Source organism: Myotis myotis, unplaced genomic scaffold, assembly GCF_014108235.1.
Source record: "Myotis myotis isolate mMyoMyo1 unplaced genomic scaffold, mMyoMyo1.p scaffold_m19_p_7, whole genome shotgun sequence".
NCBI classification, from domain to species: domain Eukaryota; kingdom Metazoa; phylum Chordata; class Mammalia; order Chiroptera; family Vespertilionidae; genus Myotis; species Myotis myotis.
In genome coordinates this window covers 75,380,236-75,400,202 of record NW_023416379.1, presented here as the reverse complement: position 1 = coordinate 75,400,202, position 19,967 = coordinate 75,380,236, and the positions used below count along the sequence as shown (strand labels likewise).

Below are 19,967 nucleotides of genomic sequence, written 5' to 3'. Positions count from 1 at the left end.
TTTCTTTACAGCCAAATCCATGATAGCATCTGGTTTTTATGAGATTTTGAAAATCTATAAATATGTATGTATATGTATTAATAGGAACATTTATTAAAATATTTATTAGGCAGAGGTTACTAAAATATATTAAAGATTCAGGTAAACTTTAATGGATCCATAAACTTTGATAAGGTGGTTCAAATTAAATATTTGGGAAATTATTTTTAATTTACTTGCCATTAAATCCCTGATAGGAGTACTATGAAGTAGAAAATGTTTTTAGTTTTTAGATAATTAGATTAACATGTTGGCTCACAAATGGACCTTAACTCATCTGAAAGAAATTAAGTTCTCCTTAGCCAGTCTGGCTCAGTGGTTAGAGTGTCCACCCCCAGACTACCGGGTCCCAGGTTCAATTCTTGATTGCAACCAATCAATGTTTCTGTCTCTCCCCCTCCCTTTCCAGTCTCTCTCTAAAAAAAAAAATTAAGTTTTGTCTAATATATGATATTATTCTTTAATCTCTGATTTTAAAGCTGAAATAAATATCCATATTTGTTCCTTATTTATTGGTTTAATATGTATGCAAGAATTTATTCAGATATGCCTATTCATCAGTTGAGTAGAAACCCCAATTTTTAATGGCTGTCAATCTTCAAAATGCTGTTTTCTAACTTAGATTATTCTTTAGTTGGACAAGTTCCATGTAGCTACATTCTAGGTTATATATAAATGTTTTAAAATATATTTAAGACATTGCTCGTCAAGTGCAGAGAGACTACAAAGACAATTTCAACACAGACAAGTTAACATTTCCATGGTATTTCTGGGTTTCCAATCAGCTTAGACTCTAAGCATGAAATGAGGAATTTAAGATTATCATGTTACCCCAATTATGTATAATAATATCTTTATTAAAACAAACTATCCCAGCCTGAAAGTATAATTTTGCTTGATCAACTTTTCTGTGTGGGTGTTCATTAGCATAATATGCATTTACCAGCCAATTACATCTTTTCCCAAGTATTTATATAAATATACCGACCTCTGAATGAGCTTTCTCTCCCATCTGTTTAAAACTTCAGACTGTTATCACAGTGATGGGAACCATAGCTATAGTAAAAAAAAAAGAAAAAAAAAGAAAAAAAAAGCCTATTAAAATCTACCTTCCTCCACTTACTCAATTCATTTAGTCTGATGCAGACATCAAGGCCTCTCAGGTATGCGAGCTTCAAAGCTATATCTTTATGTGGGGAGCTCATGGGACACCTTCTTTAAAACAAACAAAAGTTCAAAGCCACTTAGGTGCCTGGAAAGTGCTGAGATCACTGTTCTTTGAAACTGGCTCACCAAATGCTGCTGGGGCTGTGGCGCTTCAAAGGGAATGGCTGTTTGTTATTCCTCCAGTCCGGCTGCTTGGGTTCTATCACTTTTTATGGAACTGGCCTGTTTTACAGGATAAGCTTGAAAGGGAACTAGAAACTGATGAGCTAGGTGTCAGCCGCTTGGGCCACAGAGAAGCTAAAAATGACTCGTTGCACTCTTAGACTCCTTAACCGCACACACCCCCTGCTGTCTCCTCTGAAGATTGTGGTAGGGAAATATTTCTATCAGAGAAAAAAGACTGAGATTTAGAAGGAAGAATAAGGAGAATATTAAACTCAACCAACTCTAGAAGATAAGGCTATGAAATCAAGTGGAGGATATTGAACTCAAAGATATGTCTAAAATATATTCAGTAAGAATTGAATGATTGTTCAGTAAGTGTTATCATTAGGATGGTGATCATCACAATTATTATTTGTTGATCCTGACTATAAATTGCCCTTACCACATTTGATGGCATACCTGAGTCTTCATGCTTCTATACAATATGCCCATTTTTAAGTAATGAAAATTTTAAAAAATGCACAGAGGTGATAGAATTATCCCTCAATGATAGTATGGAACCAACCCCATTGTCAATATCAAAGACAAAATGACTTGTGTAATTTTTAGAAATGAATTAAAAAAAATAAAACCTTTGTTTTGTTAGCTTTTAGTTAGAATTATTTCTAATTTTTGCATTTAATATCTATGGAACCTATGCAGGATATTTTTCTGGTTTTTGTTTTATATTTAAGTAAAAGTGACTGGATCACTGTAATATATTCAAATACTACTGTAAGAAAAATATCCTTTAAAGCATTTAAAAAAATCAGTAATATATTTATTTTAGGAAAGCAAAATAATCTCTCTATATAAAAGCCTAATATGCAAAGTGTCCCCTCAGGAGTTCGACCAAACAGGAGTTTGATCACTCACTATGATGTGTACTGACCACCAGGGGGCGGCGTTAAACAAAGGAAGGCCCCAGCCAGCAGCCACTAGGGATCCTACCCATGCATGAATTTCCTGCACTGGGCCTCTAGTAATAACGTTAATAATAATAATAATAATAATAATAATAATAATAAGCCATAATGACAGTCATTAATTTATTAACTGTTTGTTTAATAAATGCCTAATTTGTGATAAGATTTACTTGTGTTCATAGAATTAATGATAAGTAAGGAATAGTTATACTTCTACAGATGCTTATGACTAATAAGTGAGATGGTTATAAAAAAGAAAATACTCATGTCATTTTAAAAACTAACTTGGCCTGGCCAGCATGGCTCAGGGGTGGAGTGTTGACCTATGAACCAGGAGGTCACAGTTCAATTTAAGGCCAAGGTACCTGGTGGGGGTCATGCAGGAGGCAGCCTATGGATGATTCTCTCTGATCATTGATGTTTCTATCTCTCTCTCCCTCTCCCTTCCTGTCTGAAATCAATAAAATATATTTTTAAAAAACTTATAAAAATACTAACTTTAAAAATCCCTTAAAAATCTCATTTTTATTAAAAGTACATGCATACATACATACATACATACACAGCATACTTAATTAATTTTGTATGTGTTCTAGTAAATTAACAAAAAGAATTATCAAATGTTTGCTGTATTTATTTTTCCAATTTTTTCCACATTTGAAGGTACAGTTTATATTTTAATAAGGAGGAATCAACTGAGTTTATATTCTCTTGCTATTTTAACAAAAGCATTGGTAATTAGGTTTTGATTGAGTCATGTCCCTTCTTATTAATGTGAGTGTAGGACAATCCAATTTAATTTTTATTAATTAACCCCATGTAATCAAAACAAATAAGGGCTTTCGATAAATGAACACTTGACTGGATAGACTCTGACAGCACAAATTAAGAAATAGCTAATTGTTGTTCCTCTCTGGGTCATTAAATGAAATTAAGACTTCACATTTTGTACATACACAGACTGAATAAATGTGAGTAGTTAATGTAAATTATTGTTCCCCTTTGTGTATAGATGTGCCAGTGAAACTATATAGAAGGTAAATCTCAACAGTAACAAAGTTACCTTTAAAAATATCTATGAATTGTAAGATTTTATTATTTTGACTTTCATTTCAGGTGAAATTTACCCCAAGATGTATCACATCTGTTTCTTTCTGGTGACATACATGGCACCTCTGTGTCTCATGGTGTTGGCCTATCTGCAGATATTTCGTAAACTCTGGTGCCGACAGGTATGTATTTCAAACAATGTCCTTGTGTTTTCTTCAGGATGTGCTTAAAAACAAAATTTAAGAGAGGATGCTTAGCAAAGGATTGTGCATTTTCCTAAAACACTGAGGCTCGCTGGCCCTGGCAATATGTCCAGGCATTTTTTAGAGTGATAGTTATGGAGTGTATTTTATGAACTGCCTTAATGACTTTAAATTTAAACCTCTGTGATTAATTGATTTGATTTTTGTCTAGGACTGATATTATAAATTTTACTTTTGATGAGGAATAACAAATTAAAATTCCATTAAACTTTCCTGATGCATTTTTTATTATATGGGTTAAATATCCAACTTCAAAGATGTTTTTTTTTAGAACAATAGAAGATTCAAGCAGAATTCAGTGTTTTAGAAACTGTTGATAGTGCTGATTTGGGAATACTAAAATTTGTTAGGTAATGTTGCTTTTTCCAGTTTATGTAGTAAATCATCCTTCATCAAACATTTATTGTATTTTTTGTATGCATATCTGATTAAAAGCTAAATGTCTATGTCATTGATGAATTCCTAGCCTACAGAAGGGAGACAGTCAGATACAGAATGAAAATTACCTTAATAAATGTAAGCACAGGGAATCAGAGGAAGACTTAGTGGAGGGGACTCTAAGTCAAAGCAGGTAGCATTTAGGCTAAACCTTGATTTGTAGGATATCACCAAACAACACATGTAGTGGTTTATCAAGGCACAGACAAAGGGTAAAGCTCAGCCTCTTCTATTTGTAAATTGTATATTTAAGTGACATTACTTACAATATCTCTGCCTCTAAATTAATTGCCAGTACTTTGAGCTTACCTGGCTTGTGAAAAGCCATTCCTTCAGTCTGTTTGCTCTGACACATTTTACCCAACTGAAAGAATTTGTTGGGCCACTTTAATTCATTAAAATAATTTCACAAACCTTTTATTTGGTGTTTGTCTGAGGATAAGTCTTAATTGGAATCTTCTTCATCCCCTGTTATTCAAAGCAATTTTCAAGTTCATCTTTTAGTGGTTGGATATGAGCAACAGCTGCATTTGTCAGCCCTGTAGGTCTCATAATTCCAAATGTTCTGTTCCTCTATGTTTGCAAAGAAGTCCTTTCTTTTATGATCTCATAAATTCAACCAGTATCAACACGTATTAGTATTCTGTTCGCCAACCTTTTTAACTAAAGGAACAAATGCATGCCACTGTGAAACATAGGCGGCGATTTTCCAGATCCTAATGATGGTTTCCCCAACACTCTCCGCTGACCACAAAGCCAGTGCCACATATTTTAGGCTGTTTGTTACTGTGATACCCACTTCTTTTTTAAAAAAAATATGTTATTGATTTTTTACAGAGAGGAAGGGAGAGGGATAGAGAGTTAGAAACATCGATGAGAGAGAAACATCGATCAGCTGCCTCCTGCACGCCCCCCACTGGGGATGTGCCCGCAACTAAGGTACATGCCCTTGACCGGAATCGAACCCGGGACCCTTCAGTCCGCAGGCCGACGCTCTATCCACTGAGCCAAACCGGTTGCAGGGGTCCTCAAACTATGGCCCATGGGCCACATGCAAATATAAATATTGTATTTGCTCCCGTTTTGTTTTTTTACTTCAAAATAAGATATGTGCAGTGTGCATAGGAATTTCTTCATAGTTTTTTTTAAAACTATAGTCCGGCCCTCCAACGGTCTGAGGGACAGTGAACTGGCCCCCTGTTTAAAAAGTTTGAGGACCCTGGTTAGGGCATACCCCACTTCTTGATAGCTATTATACTAGTCAGTTTTTATTTGTTTTTTTAAGAGACCCATCACCACAAAGTATAAGGATTCTTTTCTTTTTTTTAATCCTCATCCAAGGATATTTTTTCATTGATTTTAGAGATAAAGGAAGGGGTGGGAGGAGGGAGAGAGAAAGAAGCATCAACATGAGAGAGAAACATAAATTGATTGCCTCCCATAGGCACCCCAACCAGGATGGGACCTACAACCTAGCTATGTGCCCTGACCAGGAATCAAACCCGAAACCTTTTTGGCGTATGAGACGATGCTCTAACCAAGTGAGCAGCCCAGCTGGGGCATATTAGTCAGTTTTTGCTAGGTTATTCAGCTATAGAAAAACAACTCCAAGTATGTGGCTTGTAATAGTAGTTTGTCTCACTCATGTTCCATGCCAGTGGTGAGAATGGGCAGAAACTATGCTCCACTTGTCCACACAATCTGAAGGACCATCACTTCCTGGAACATGCCATTCTGGGACTGAGGGAAAGGGCTAGAAAGTTGGAAGAAATATGTAATATCTCTTAGAATTCTGCTTTGAACTGACATATGTTATGTCTCCCCAGTTTTCAGTAGTCAAAACAAGTCATGTGGTTAAGCTTGACCATGGAGAAGGGAAGTGCCCTTTACTCACAAAGGGCAATGGGTATCGTCTTAGAAGCTGGGGAGTGAATAACTGGAAATGATCGACAAGTCATAAACATAGACTCAAGGCCCAGACCATATGAGTTTCAATCCTGACTCTACAACTTAATAGATGATTTTTGTTAACTACATACTTCCACTTCTGTGCTTCTCTTTCATCATCTTTAAAGTGCGGTTATATAGCATCTACATCACAGTGTTGTTATATTTAATAGATTAATTAATTCAAGTGCCTACTATATGGAAAGTGTTCAATAAATAAAATACTTAAATAGTATATGCTATTATTCAGACTTTTAACTAATTTTGTGTGTATTTCTAAAATAACAAGCACAGGTTGAATTAATGTACTATATGACTACTTTCTTCACTAGATTTCTTTTTGTAGCACTTTTCACTAACATTATAATGACTTTTTTTATTTGTCTATCTTCCTTACTCTACTAAGTTGAAGACAGTACACTTTCACCTTCATCTTATATCCTTCATCTTATATCCTTCCATTAGTACATGCTTAGCCCATATTAGTTGCTCAGTAAATAGTTTATGAGGAAAAAAGTGAATAAAAGAATATATGCTAAAAGAAAATGGTTAGATACAGGAAAACAAGGGGAATCCATTGCCCAGTTATTCATTAAAAGAAAAGGTTCAGAGGAAAATTAGAATTTGAAAATATTCTTGAAGGAGAAAAAATTTTATTGAGCATGTAAGAATAAAAATATTTTAGATTTAGACTGAGATTTAGATAGTGTTAAGAGCATTTTCTGTTCTATCTTTTTACTGGTTAATGTGCATTACACATAATAAGTGCTTATGGTTTATTCATTTATTTACAGATTGACCTAAATTTAAAACTACTTGGGGATACCTGAATCTATCTTGTTCATAGTTGCAACCCCAACAATTAACATGGTACCTTGGCTAAAGAACGTATTCAAAAAATGTCTGTTGAATAATTACATAACTACCAAACCTAGCCAATTTACTTCTTGGTTGTTTAAATTTATAGTGCTCCATTTCTCAAGCTCTAAAATAAGTTCAAAATTGGATTACAAGTTTAGAAATAATCTACATTCTTTTGATGGGTTGTCCTGGTTAGTACAAGCCACATGATTCAGAAGATTCACAGTAAAACTCCTGGGCTGTGAAACTAAAGACATTTACAAAATATATCGGAATAGAATATGGCAAGTCCAGCTGAGTTCACTTTAGCTGCTAAAATAAAGTAAATTAATCCCAAGTGAGTGCCTATATAGAATTCTGCTTGAGCAGCCCTCAGTGTCCAACTGTTAATGTCTATAAACAGAGTGGCAAGGCATGGAGTGCCATAGGCTAAACAAGTGGACCATTAATGAATGCCTGTCCTATTTACTCATATTACAAAGATGCATGGACTCTGTTACATACTTTGGAATTAATAAGTGTAAGTCTATTAGCGCCCAAAGTGTGTGTCCTTGTCTGACTTTTTCAAGACCTTTAAGAATCATTAAAAGAATTATCCAATGCTTTGCTATAATCAATGACTTCAATTCTCTCTTTGACAGTGACTCAAAGAACTCACTCAGTCTTGAAATTCTATAGACTTTTTACTAAAATTCCTCTTTTTAAAGACCTGCTTTATCTTAGTTTACTTGGCCCTGTGTGCATATAAGCATTCTTTCCAGTTCTAGCCCTCACCTATCATAATGCTTTGATCTTAATCAACATGTGGACTCATGTTCACTTATTCTGCAAATATTTAAAAAGCACCTAATATGTGTCTGGTACTCTGTATGGAAATGGAGATGAAATATGATAAATATTTGAGTCTGACACTAAATTTGAACATTCAAAGTTCCTTCCAATTATGAAAGACCTTCCCTTCTCAACTTTTATCAGTCTCTTCTACTTCCCTTGATTCCTCAACCCTCTTCTAAGAGAACTTAATTAATATTAGGTGATGCCAAGGCAATCTAGCATGAAGAAATAGACAGAAAATTGTAATTGCAGAGGCATAATGAAAAGACACTAACTCAAGTCCACACATAGAAAAAAGAGCACCAGTACTGGTAACTATGTATGTAAATATAGAAGAGAGTATAAATGTATTTTTTGTAATTATTTTCTCCTATTTGACTTTAAAAGACAATAGCATGAAGCAATAATTACAAAATTCTGAAGATTCAGCTTACAGTGTATAAAGATGTAATTCAGCCCAGCTGGTGTTGCTCAGTGGTTTGACCTAGAGGAGGCCAGGGTTCAATTCCAGGTGAGGGCACATGCCCAGGGCATGCAGGAGACATCCAATCAATGATTCTCCCTCACATTGATGTTTCTCTCTCTCTCTCTCTCTCTCTCTCTCTCTCTCTCTCTCTCTCTCTCTCTCTCTCTTTCTCCCTCTCTCCCTTTCTCTCAGAAATCAATAAAAATGTATTTTAAAAAGTTGTAATTCAAAGAAGAGAAAGAATGAAACTATATTTGAGAAAAGTTTTTGCAAATTATTGAAAGTAAGTTAGAATTAATCTGTGGTATTTCTCCTTCTCTGTAGAGTATATTTAGCATAATATACTCTAGGTCCATCCATGTTGTTGCAAATGGCAAGATTTCATTCTTTTTTTATGACTAAATTATATTCTATTGTCCATATGTACCCAATTTTCTTTATCCATGTGTCTATTGATGAACACCTAGATTGCTTCCATATCTTAGCTATTGTAAATAATGTTTCAAGGAACATAGGGGTGCATATATCTTTTTGAATTAGTGTTTTGGATTTCTTCAGATAAATAACCAAGTGGAATTTCTGGGTCATAAGATAGTTTCATTTTTAATTTTTTGAGGAACCTCCGTACTGTTTTCCTTAGTGGCTGCACCAATTTACCATCTCACAAACAATGCACTAGGATTCTTATCCTCCCTAACACTTGTTTATTGATTTATTAGTGATAACCATTCAGACAGGTGTGAGGTGATATCTCACTGTGGTTTTGATTTGCATTTTTCTGATGATTAGTGATGTTGAGCATCTTTTCAGATGTCTGTTGGCTGTCTGTATGTCCTCTTTGGAGATATGCCGATTCATGTCTTCTGTCCATTTTTAAATCACTTGTTTGCTTGTATTTTTGATGTTGAGCTGTACGAGTTATTTATATATTTTGGGTATTAATCACTTATCAGATATATCATTTACAAATATATTTTCCCATTTAGTGGGTTGCTTTTTTGTTTTATTGATAGTTTATTTTTTGTTGCAAAAGCTTTTTAGTTTGATGTAGTCCCATTTGTTTATTTTTGCTACTGTTGAGTTTGCCCTAGGAGACATATCCAACACAATATTACTAAGATCAATGTTAACTAAAATCTAAAAAAACAAAATAAATAAAACAAAAGTAAACTCATAGACACAGAGAACAAATTGATTGACTCCAGATGGGAGGACAGTTTTGGGAATGAGTGAAAATGGTGAAAGCGATTAAGAAGTACAGATTGTCCATTATAAAAATGTAAATGAGGACATACAGCACAGGAAATATAGTCAATAATATTGTAATAACTATTTATCGCAATGATCATTTGGCAAAGATATGTAAACGTAAATCACACGTCATACACCTGAGAATTAAATAATGTTGTATTTCAACTGTAATTGAAGAATAATATTTTAAGTCTTATTTTAAAAATGGTAAAATTTTAAGTTTTGTTATATAGGTTTAACCGCAATAATAAGAAAAGTAGATGAAAAAATGTTGGCATTAATCTAAACAGAAAGACTCAGTAAGATAATTAAATTGCTATACTAGAAAATGTCTACCTAACACAAATAAAGCAGCAATGGGAAAATAGAGGACCAAAATAGACAAAATATATAGAGAGAACAAATAGCAAAATGACAGATATAAATTATACCTTCTTAGTAATTACATTAAATATAAATGAATAAAACACTCCAGAGATTGGTAGGATATGTGAAACAAGCAAAAAACCATGATCCAACTCTATGCTATCTATAAGGGACACAGCTCATGTTCAAAGACAAATAGATTACATGTAAAATATTGTAACCAAAAAGAAAACTGGAGTAGCCATAATATTAATGAGACAAAAGAGACTTTAACAAAAATAATTGTGATAAAGAGGGACATTTCATAATGACAAGTCAGTCCATCAGTAAAATATAAAAATTTTAAACTTCTCTGCACATAACAACTGAAACCCACAGCACATGAAGCAAACACTACAGAACTGGAGGGAGAAACTGACAATTCAACAGTAGTAGTTAAAAAAGTTAATCCCCCTTTTTCAGCAGTAGGTAGAAACACTAGTCTGAAGATCCATAAGGAAACAGAAGACTTAAACAAAACTACCAACCTAATGGACCTAGAAATATCTGCAAAAAATTGTTCAAAAATCAGAATACACATTCATCCCAGTAGCGCATGGAATCCCAAGAGCACATAGAATCCTCTCCAGGTCAGACCATATGATAGGCCATAAAGTGAGCCTACAGTCACTTACAGTGATTAAAATAATAAAAATGTACATTAATGAAATGATTGAAATAATAAAAAGTACATTATTCTACTACCACGGATTTATACAAAAAATAATCCATAGAAATAAAATTAGGAAATTCAAAAATATATGGAAATTAAACTTTACATTTTAAAATAACCAATCAGTAAAAGAAGAAATCACAAGAGAAATTAGAAAATACTTTGAAATGAATGAAAATAAAAACAATACACCAAAATTTATGAAATGCAGCCAAAGAAGTGTTTGGAAGGAAATTTACAGCTGTAATAATAATAAAAAAATAAAATCTCAAATCAGTAACATAACATTCTACCTTCAGAGATTATAAATAGAAAAAAATATTAAAAAATGAAAGCCAATAGCAGGCAGTAAATGATAAAGATTAGAGTGCAAATAAAGTATAATAAAACAATGAAACATTCAAAGTGGCACAGACAACAGTGTGGTGATTATGGAGGTGGTGGAGGGTATAGGGATAAATTGTGATGGAAGGAGACTTGAGGTGATGAGCATACAATACAATATACAAATGATGTATTATAGAATTGTACATCTGAAACCTACCTAATGTTATTAACCAATGTCACCGCAATAAAGTCAATAGAAAGGAAATGAACATTTTAAAAAATAAAACCGATGGTTGCCAGAGGGGAGTGAGGAGGAGGGATGGGTAAAAAAGCTGGAGGGGAATACTAGTATAGTCAGCAATACTGTGATAGCTACACGGTAACAGCTGGTTACTAGACTTACTGTGGTGATCACATGGTAAGGTCTATAAATGCTGAATCACTATGTTGTGCACCTGAGACTGATACAATATTGTATAACAACTGCACCTAAATAAATAACTAAGCAGACTTTATTAAAAATAAAAACAAAACGTTCAATAAAACGGAAAGTTCTTTTAAAAGATCAGAGATAATGACAAACCTTTAACTAAGTTAGCCAAGAAACAACAGGAGATATCATCACGTCTTTTTTGTATTTTTTCCTGGTGACAGGGACCACAGCCATACTCCCTGGGACAGAGTCACTTCACGGGGACTGTTTCTGATGGTTGCAGAAGTCATCAGATGCAGACTGTTGAACCTCTCCTTCAAGGGAACACTCAATAATACAACTGCTAAGGTTCAAGTGATCTCTCAGAGATCATTTAGAAAACAGTTCAAGGCCATTTAGCAGACATTTATAGAGTTATTCATACTAAAGGTCTTCTGGAACTTTCCATTGCCATTATATTTTTAAATGTCTATTTAAAAAGAGACTCTCAGAATAGGAAAGATTCTCAGCTTCTGCCTCCTGCCAACCAATGGTAAGAATTTTGAGGGGGCCTATATGAAAAGGTTAGTCTTCATGACAGGATAGGTAGAATCAGAAGATAAATCATTATCTATTTTTTTTTCTAATTGAGGGCAGGTTTCTATTAACTTCTTTTGCTTCTTTTTGAGAGAGAATAGTTATGGCCGAAAGGAGCATCATGTTCATTCATCTGTGTGAGCATCAAAGTAAAAGTCTCTTCTCAAATTAGAAATTATCTAACACACTTGGATCTTGTGATGTATAAAGCAACAAAACCCATCCAACATCCATTCAGAGAGGCCACAGGGACACATTGATCTGTCGGGGTTTGCAGCACAGACATAAAAGCAACAGCTGAATGATCTTAATAGAACTAAGATGGCCGTATGGTGTGCTTGCTGGCACATTTTCCTTTCTAAAAAAATTACACATGCTGAATTTTATTGTTTTGCTCACTAAACCCTATCAATCTCCATGAGCTTATAATTAAGAAAATATTATACTTGGAGGGACTCCCTGCTTTTATCAAGTAACTTTGAAAAGAAATGGAAAAGTACAAGTTGTATAACTGTCTTTACAAATTCCAGGTATCTGAAATGTTCATGTAAGACCACAGGGGATTCTCAGTGTTTTTGTGTGCTTGTTAAAGTGCCAGACCATAAAACTGGTTTCAAGCAATTTCATAACAATACATAGTAAGCAACAAAGAATTTTTTTTCCTCCCTTCATTCAAAGGTTTGCAGCGGCCAAACTTGAGAACCCGAAAAAACCTAATAAAAAGCAAAAGGTAGCTAAGTCCTATCTCTCCAGCTGGCAGCAGATGGCAGTAGTGATACATGAAAAATCCATTCAGGTGGCTTGCAGTTACCTGCGTTTTTCCTTCTCTTTAAACTTCGGTATCTGAGCTGAACCAGGATTCCTAAGAAGATAATGGGGTTGTCATCCCTTTACAGTTTTAGCCAGTTTTCATTTCCCTCTTTTTTTAAAAAAAATTAAGAGTTTGTTTTTATTTTGTCGCAGTGGTTCTCAACCTTCCTAATGCCGTGACCCTTTAATACAGTTCCTCATGTTGTGGTGACCCCCAACCATAAAATGATTTTCGTTGCTACTTCATAACTGTAATTTTGCTACTGTTATGAATCGTAATGTAAATATCTGATATGCAGGATGTATTTTCAGGGGGCGCGGCCCATAGGTTGAGAACCGCTGATTTAGAGCCATTTTGGCTCACAGCCAAGTTGAGTAGAAGATACTGGGAATTCCCATTTGTCCCAGTTCCACTTAGGCACAGCTTCCACATTATCAACACTCTTCAGAGGAGTGGTTACAATTGATGAACCTACACTGGCACATCATAACCACCCAAAGTCTATAGTTTACCTTATGGATCACTCTTGATGTACATTCAATAGGTTTGGACACCGTATCCAAATACATTGTATAATATATAATGACATGTATTCATTATTATGGTATCATACAGAGTATTTTCACTGTCTTAAAAATCCTCTATACTTGCCTATTCATCCCTTCCCCCTATAGCCAATCACTGACTTTTTTAGTGTATTCATAGTTTTATCTTTTCCAAGGTGTATTGTAATTGAATCATATATGTAGCAATTTTAGATTGGCTTCTTTAAGTAATATGCATTTAACGTTTCTCTTTTTTATAGCTTGATAGCTGATTTCCTTTTTAAAAAATATATTTGTATTGATTTCAGAGAGGAAGGGAGAGGGAGAAATAGAAACCTCAATGATGAGAGAGAATCATTGATCGGCAGCCTTCTGTATGCCCCCTACTGGGGGGGGGGGGAGGTTCAAGCCTGCAACCCGAGCATGTGCCCCCGGGCCCGAATCGAACCTGGGACCCTTCAGTCTGCAAGCCGATGCTCTATCCGCTGAGTCAAACCAGCTAGGGCAATAGCTGATTTCTTTATAGCACTGAATAATATTCCATTGTCTGGATATATGACTTCTCTTTTAATAAAGAGATAGCTTTTCCATTTGTAGCTCTCTTTAGACCTTGACAAATGTGTGGTGTTTCCACATTTTTTTTTCCCATTCGAACTCCTATTTGGCACTTGGACGCATTATTCAAGAACATGCTCCATTCAAACATTGTAGGGAAGCAGGCTCTTGAACCTCTCAGACCACGGGTGTCTGGGACACGTTCCTTACTGTGTCGTATAATTACTTCTCCAAAGTGGAACTTTCCGAAGTCAGATAGCAATAGAGGGTCTCCGCTTCTTTCAGATCCCTGGCACATCATCTGTGGTTCAGAGGAAATGGAAGCCCCTGCAGCCTGTTTCACAGCCTCGAGGGTCAGGACAGCAGACCAAGTCCAGGATTAGCGCCGTGGCTGCTGAAATAAAGCAGATCCGAGCCAGACGAAAAACAGCCCGGATGCTGATGGTGGTGCTTTTGGTATTTGCAATTTGCTATCTACCAATTAGCATCCTGAACATGTTAAAGAGGTAAAGTTTACCTATTATTTGAAAGTAAAGTGACCTGTCATTTCTTGCTTCTTAAGAACTTCTTTTTTAAAGAGAAAAACTGAAGCCCTCTGCCTAGATAGCTTGTCAGGCTTGATAACTGTATTGTTGTTACCAGCAGGTAAGGCAAACGTCCATTTGGAGTGCTCAGACTGTAAATGCTCTTGTCCATGCAAATTCTCTGTTGAATGGCAGACACAAAGCAGATGTTCCCTGATCTCTTCAATCTAATTGCAGAAAAAAAGTTCTAATGCAAAAGAACTCATTTACAGCGGGGGAGTTCTCTTTTGATCAGAACAAATGGATTTTCCATAGTTTTCAAAGACACGGGGAATTGTGACAGAATTCCATCTCAAGGCTAAAAAAGAGATAAGAATGTTTTGTTAGCATTCTAGTTATGCTTAAAAGTATATTTGTGAGCACATGCACAAAAAAATGAACTTATGACACATACTGTGTTTGAATGTTTAAACAGAAAGAAAATCCATTTCCTAAAGTCATTGAATCAAGCTCAAGGTGAATATTAATTTTTAAAAAATCAGTTCAAAATTTTTCAGCCAGGGAAAGTCTGTCATGTGTTACACTGCAGACGCATTTAAGTTAACACAGTTGATCAACGCAAACACAGCCGATGCAGGAGCAATGAATGGTACACTTGAACTTCATGGCCAGCCAACTTTATTGGGAATCATCAGAACCGTTGTACGTAGACTGGTCCCAAAGTAATTCTAATTCTGTTTATAATAGACTTAGAACTACAACTAGGTTTGCTGCTCTCACTTTTCCCTGATTCAGGGTCAATATCATGTTCCTCGCAGCTGGGGACCCTGGAGAGATCTTTGGCTGGAGTCGCACAGACAAAAGGTGGTAGAATCAGCTGCAAAGATTTCTCATTCTCTTTGGCCCTTTTATTGATTGCTTTGTGGCTTTTTCAATGGCAGAAAAGTGGAAAATGCACTTTTGTTTAGTAACATTATTTACTGCAGGCACAGTGTTAAATGTAAAAGATTTCAGCCGCCTGGGTCCTTGAGACATATACTGGCTCACGAATAAATGAGCGACTTGACTCTCCATATCTTTCCACATTTTCCTTCTTATTTTTTCTTGCCCACAGCAATCCTATACACATTTATTGTGATCTTTTGCCAAATGACGTTTTCAGCCCCTAAGAACTTTGTAAATATGCTGTGAAACTGGATGAATTTTCTCCTTGCTTTTTTCTTTCTTTCTTTCTTTTTTTGTACTTTTATTTTAGTCCATCTAAATTCAATGAAAATTAGATTTACTGCTCTCTGGAATGCTCATTTGGATTTCCTGCATCTCAGCGCTTGTACTTTCCTTAAGCTACTTCCAAATACCTACACGTCCACAATATTTCTCTTATTCTTCCAACTTAAATACCTTCCTTTTCAAGGAAAGGAAATTGCTTTCTAAGGAGAAAGTCCATGTTTAATTTAAAATATTTTCAATTTTTGAGCATTCTGCCCTCTTCCATATAATAAATAAATAAATAAATAACCTCAAAAATCATTGTTCTCTTTACCACACACATTTTCTTCAAATGTGTATCTGTTTGCTCTTGCATAATGTAATTATTGAAAAGATACTCACCAGAATCACACTAGATTTCCTGTTGTCCTTTCTTTGCTTACAGAGTATTTGGGATGTTTACCCACACAGAAGACAGAGAGACTGTGTATGCCTGGTTTACATTTTCACACTGGCTTGTATATGCCAATAGTGCTGTGAACCCAATTATTTATAATTTTCTCAGTGGTAAGTTTTCAACTGTTTCTTCTATATAAGCCATAGTTCTAACCAAGGGTGAGGGACCAATGACCGGAGGTTGTGAACACTCTTGAACTAGATGAAGAGCTTAGGTGCTATACAGTGAGAATGTTTTTTTTACTGATGTGATTTGTCTTGAGGTTTTCTCCTTATGAGCAGGAACACATTACCTAGATGAACAGAAAAAAATTATCTAAGGGATCCCCCCCTCCATAAAATTAGGAGAAATGTTGAAATAGGAAGAAAGTGAAAATTGTGAGACCTGAACACCACAGAATATTGCTTGTCCTACATTAAACGTTAATTTCTAAAAATGTAAAATAAGTTTATCTGAAAATAAAATAGCCATGTTACATTATCTCCTTGCCCAACATTTGTAGCCTAATTGAGACTGAATTGGAACCCTTCCACTTTTAGGAACTTTTCTATTCACATTAATCTTGTGTGTAACATCTCTTGGGGTTTTCTCAAGATTCCTCACTGACCACAAAAAATGATATTCCTCCCAAATAACACCTAAGCTAAGTGGTGTACACACACACACACACACACACACACACACACACACAAATATCTGTAACTTATTTAACCTGTTTATGAATCCATACAATGATTAAAATTATTTAGCTAATTATTGTTTTATTTAGAAACATTTTGTCTGACTGACTTTTAGAACTGTGTTCTAATTAGCTACGTCTTTACATTGTCTTATTCTATAACTGGTTGGCTATTTCTTTTTCATTTCTACTTCCATGTATCTGATAATTATATATGGAGCGATAAGCAATTTACTTTATTGCACACTTAATAAAGTATGTGCATTTTGTAACTTCATATTTGGCCTTCTGGGTTATAAAAATTAAAAAAAGCAGTCAATAAGATTCTTTAAAAATAACTTTTTATTCAAACATTGCACATACCCTATATATGTATTATCTGTTTTAGTTCAGCTTTCAGAAAATCAAGTGGTATGTGTGGGAGGCTTGTTTTGTGTCCAGGTGCCCCTTTTCATTTGCCTTCCCTGCCACACCCAACCCCAGTTTCCAAAACAAAAACTACATTCGCTCTGAGACAGCCAGATAAGACTGCTCCGTGCTGTTCGAAGGGAGAAGGGGAGAGTGGAACTGTGCCTTAGAAAGCAGTGAGGAAGCAGTTGGCAAAGGGTTAGGGATGCCTAAAGCGCTGAGCCTTGCACTAAGCAGGTAAAACCTATTAGGAGGTTGTAAGGGGAAATGTTTGAAACAGAAGCCACAGAACAAGTCAAAATGCTATTATGTGGTTAAGAGTGAGCTGATAATCACTGGGGACTTATGTTCCTGCTGTTGTATTATCCCTTAACCTTCATCTTCACATTTAATCACTCAATAACCCAATTTGGTAATTGAGGCTCAGAAAAAATAAATTATAATTCCCAACACTGCCATTTACCCTGAAAAAGGTTATTGTTTCATTTTCCTACCTCTCCAATTCTGTGTCAGTAATTTAAAGACAAGGAATAACTTCTAAAGTTGGCGTGTGTGTGTTTTTAAGTGTTGTCTGCCTCTGCAGATTATAAAACTTTAGACTTTATAGATCTTTTAAGATATTTTTCTAGATATTTTGTTCAATTGATTGTTTCAGTAGAACAGTTTCTTCTGAGTAAAAGGGGTAAGTCTGTGTAGTTTCAGCTATGTGCAGCATAAGTTTTATCATTTTTGAAATTATTAAGTATTTCTGGACATTCTTCTACTGATGATCACTTTTATTATAGTTAACTACTTAAAAATAACACACACTCACAAATATACAAGGAATGAGACAGACCCCAAATACAAGCATGAAAAGCAGTCTCATTATTTTATGAAAATACCTCATTGTTTCAAGAGTCTACCAAGCTTCCCATAACGCAATTTCCTTTTCCTATTTTCCCCATCTTTGCAAAATGTGGCACCTCATTGTTAGTTTGGCTCAAGGGAGCCACTCAGTTGTACCCTACTGATGATTTGTTAAGACATATTTACACACAATTCTTTTTCCTTTCATTCTCCCCCGTTTGCCAGGAAAATTTCGAGAGGAATTTAAAGCTGCATTTTCATGCTGTTGCCTGGGCGTTCACCATCACCAGGAGGATCGGCTCGCCAGGGGGCGGACCAGCACAGAGAGCAGAAAGTCTCTGACCACCCAGATCAGCAACTTTGATAACATATCAAAACTCTCAGAGCAAGTCGTGCTCACCAGCATAAGCACACTCCCAGCAGCCAATGGGGCCGGGCTGCTTCAAAACTGGTAGAATATTGATTTACATTACAAGGATGCCTGAGTAAAATGATTCCTTTTTTTTTGAAATCTCTGTTCACGGAAATTTTATGATCTGACCCATCTGAAGCTAAAATTACTTTCTGGACCCATGTTTTTGCAAAAGAAAAACCTATTGCTCTTTGGAAATAAAGGTCAGTTTAAACCAAGTTCTCAATGATTGATTTAAATATGTTAGACTTTCAACTGAATTAATTTCAGGCTATTTCACTTTTAGTTTCCTGTATTATGCTTTGTGTGAATTAAATGTTTAAGTATTTCCAATCCGTATTATTTCAATTTCACATTCAAACTGGTTGCTAAAAATGACCCAAAGTTCTCCTGTAATTTCCTTTCAGCAACTAAAAGAAGTAGCAATGACTAACTGAATTAAAGACATGATAGTTGACTTCATTGTTTCAAAAAAAAAATCACAAGGGACTGTCATTCTGATGTGACATCTGAGAGAATATTTATTTACAGAAAAGCATATTATATTAGATAACTCAAGAGCTACCTTCCAAAACTACATAAAAGTAATACTATTAAACTTTATGTTTCATGAATTCTATCATTCAGTAACACAATTTTCTCAGGTTTGTAACTTTACCATTGCTAACATTTCTCATCTCAACATAATGGCCAGTAAGACACAGTGTAAGAATAAAGATTTTGGAGTAACTATGAATACATAATAATTTCCATCTCTAAGACTTCAACATTTAAGGGTAAGGTAAAGCCACATCATTGTACTGTTCTAACCAGTGAAAATGATGTAGTCGGCCTTGGTGGGTTCCATAAGGAATGCAATTTGCAAAGAAAAGCTGTGGACCACTACATCCCAGCTGGCTTCCCTATCGCACAGGTTAATACCATGAAGAATTGATGGTAAACATTTGCCTTTGTTTAAATCCCGTAAACATTGATCAAACACCTACCAGAAAGCACCAGCTGTGCTGTGTGCTAGGGAATGAGGTGGGGGTGGGTATAAATGTGCCTTTAAAAGCGCTCAGGTCTCCTGAGGGAGCAGGCTGGTCCAGTCCGCAAGGCAGCAAAGCGTCCTGGGGGACAGGTTCCCACACCAACAGAGCAGCGACACCCAGGATGCTGTTCCTACCAAGGTTGGCACTGTTTTTGTTTCTATTTAATTACAGCAACATTGTTGATGTCAGTGAATGCCTCTAGGCCTGCGGCTGAAAGCCAGGTGATTAGACTAATGGAGGGGCTTGCCCTTAACCTACACACAGATGGATAGGAGCGCAGTATATTTTGTACAAATGTAAGCTCTGGGGTTCAAAGCACTGAATAGTTCAAATTTGTTTTTCTGCAGAATTTTCCTGGTTCAAAATTCACTTCAAAATTAAAGGAAAGTAAAAAACCTTTTTGTAAAAACTTGCTCTTCTCATGTAAGAGCGGGTGTTCTTATTTATTGAAACAAAAATATGGACAATAATATTTAAGATTTCCGTACAAGATAGAAATTATCCTCTTCTTTTATTGCTTTTACCCAACCCATCACTTTTCGAAAGAAGTAATAAACCAAATTATACACGAGTCATTTTCAAATTTTAGAATCTGGGACTACCTTGTGCTTTTTACTACTTAAAGCA

The 19,967-nt window shown here is 35.4% G+C and overlaps 1 protein-coding gene across 1 annotated transcript in view; it reads left to right on the top strand.

Annotated features, from left to right (window-relative positions):
* HCRTR2 (hypocretin receptor 2) overlaps positions 1 to 18,518 on the top strand; it is a 93,223-nt gene extending 74,705 nt beyond the window's left edge. Inside the window, exons 4-7 of the mRNA XM_036317461.1 lie at positions 3,453 to 3,568; positions 14,057 to 14,277; positions 15,950 to 16,071; positions 18,123 to 18,518. Coding sequence (XP_036173354.1) covers positions 3,453 to 3,568; positions 14,057 to 14,277; positions 15,950 to 16,071; positions 18,123 to 18,352 — 689 coding nt within the window. The 3' untranslated portion in view covers positions 18,353 to 18,518. The remainder of the gene's footprint in view (positions 1 to 3,452; positions 3,569 to 14,056; positions 14,278 to 15,949; positions 16,072 to 18,122) is intronic.
* Positions 18,519 to 19,967: the final 1,449 nt, after the last annotated feature.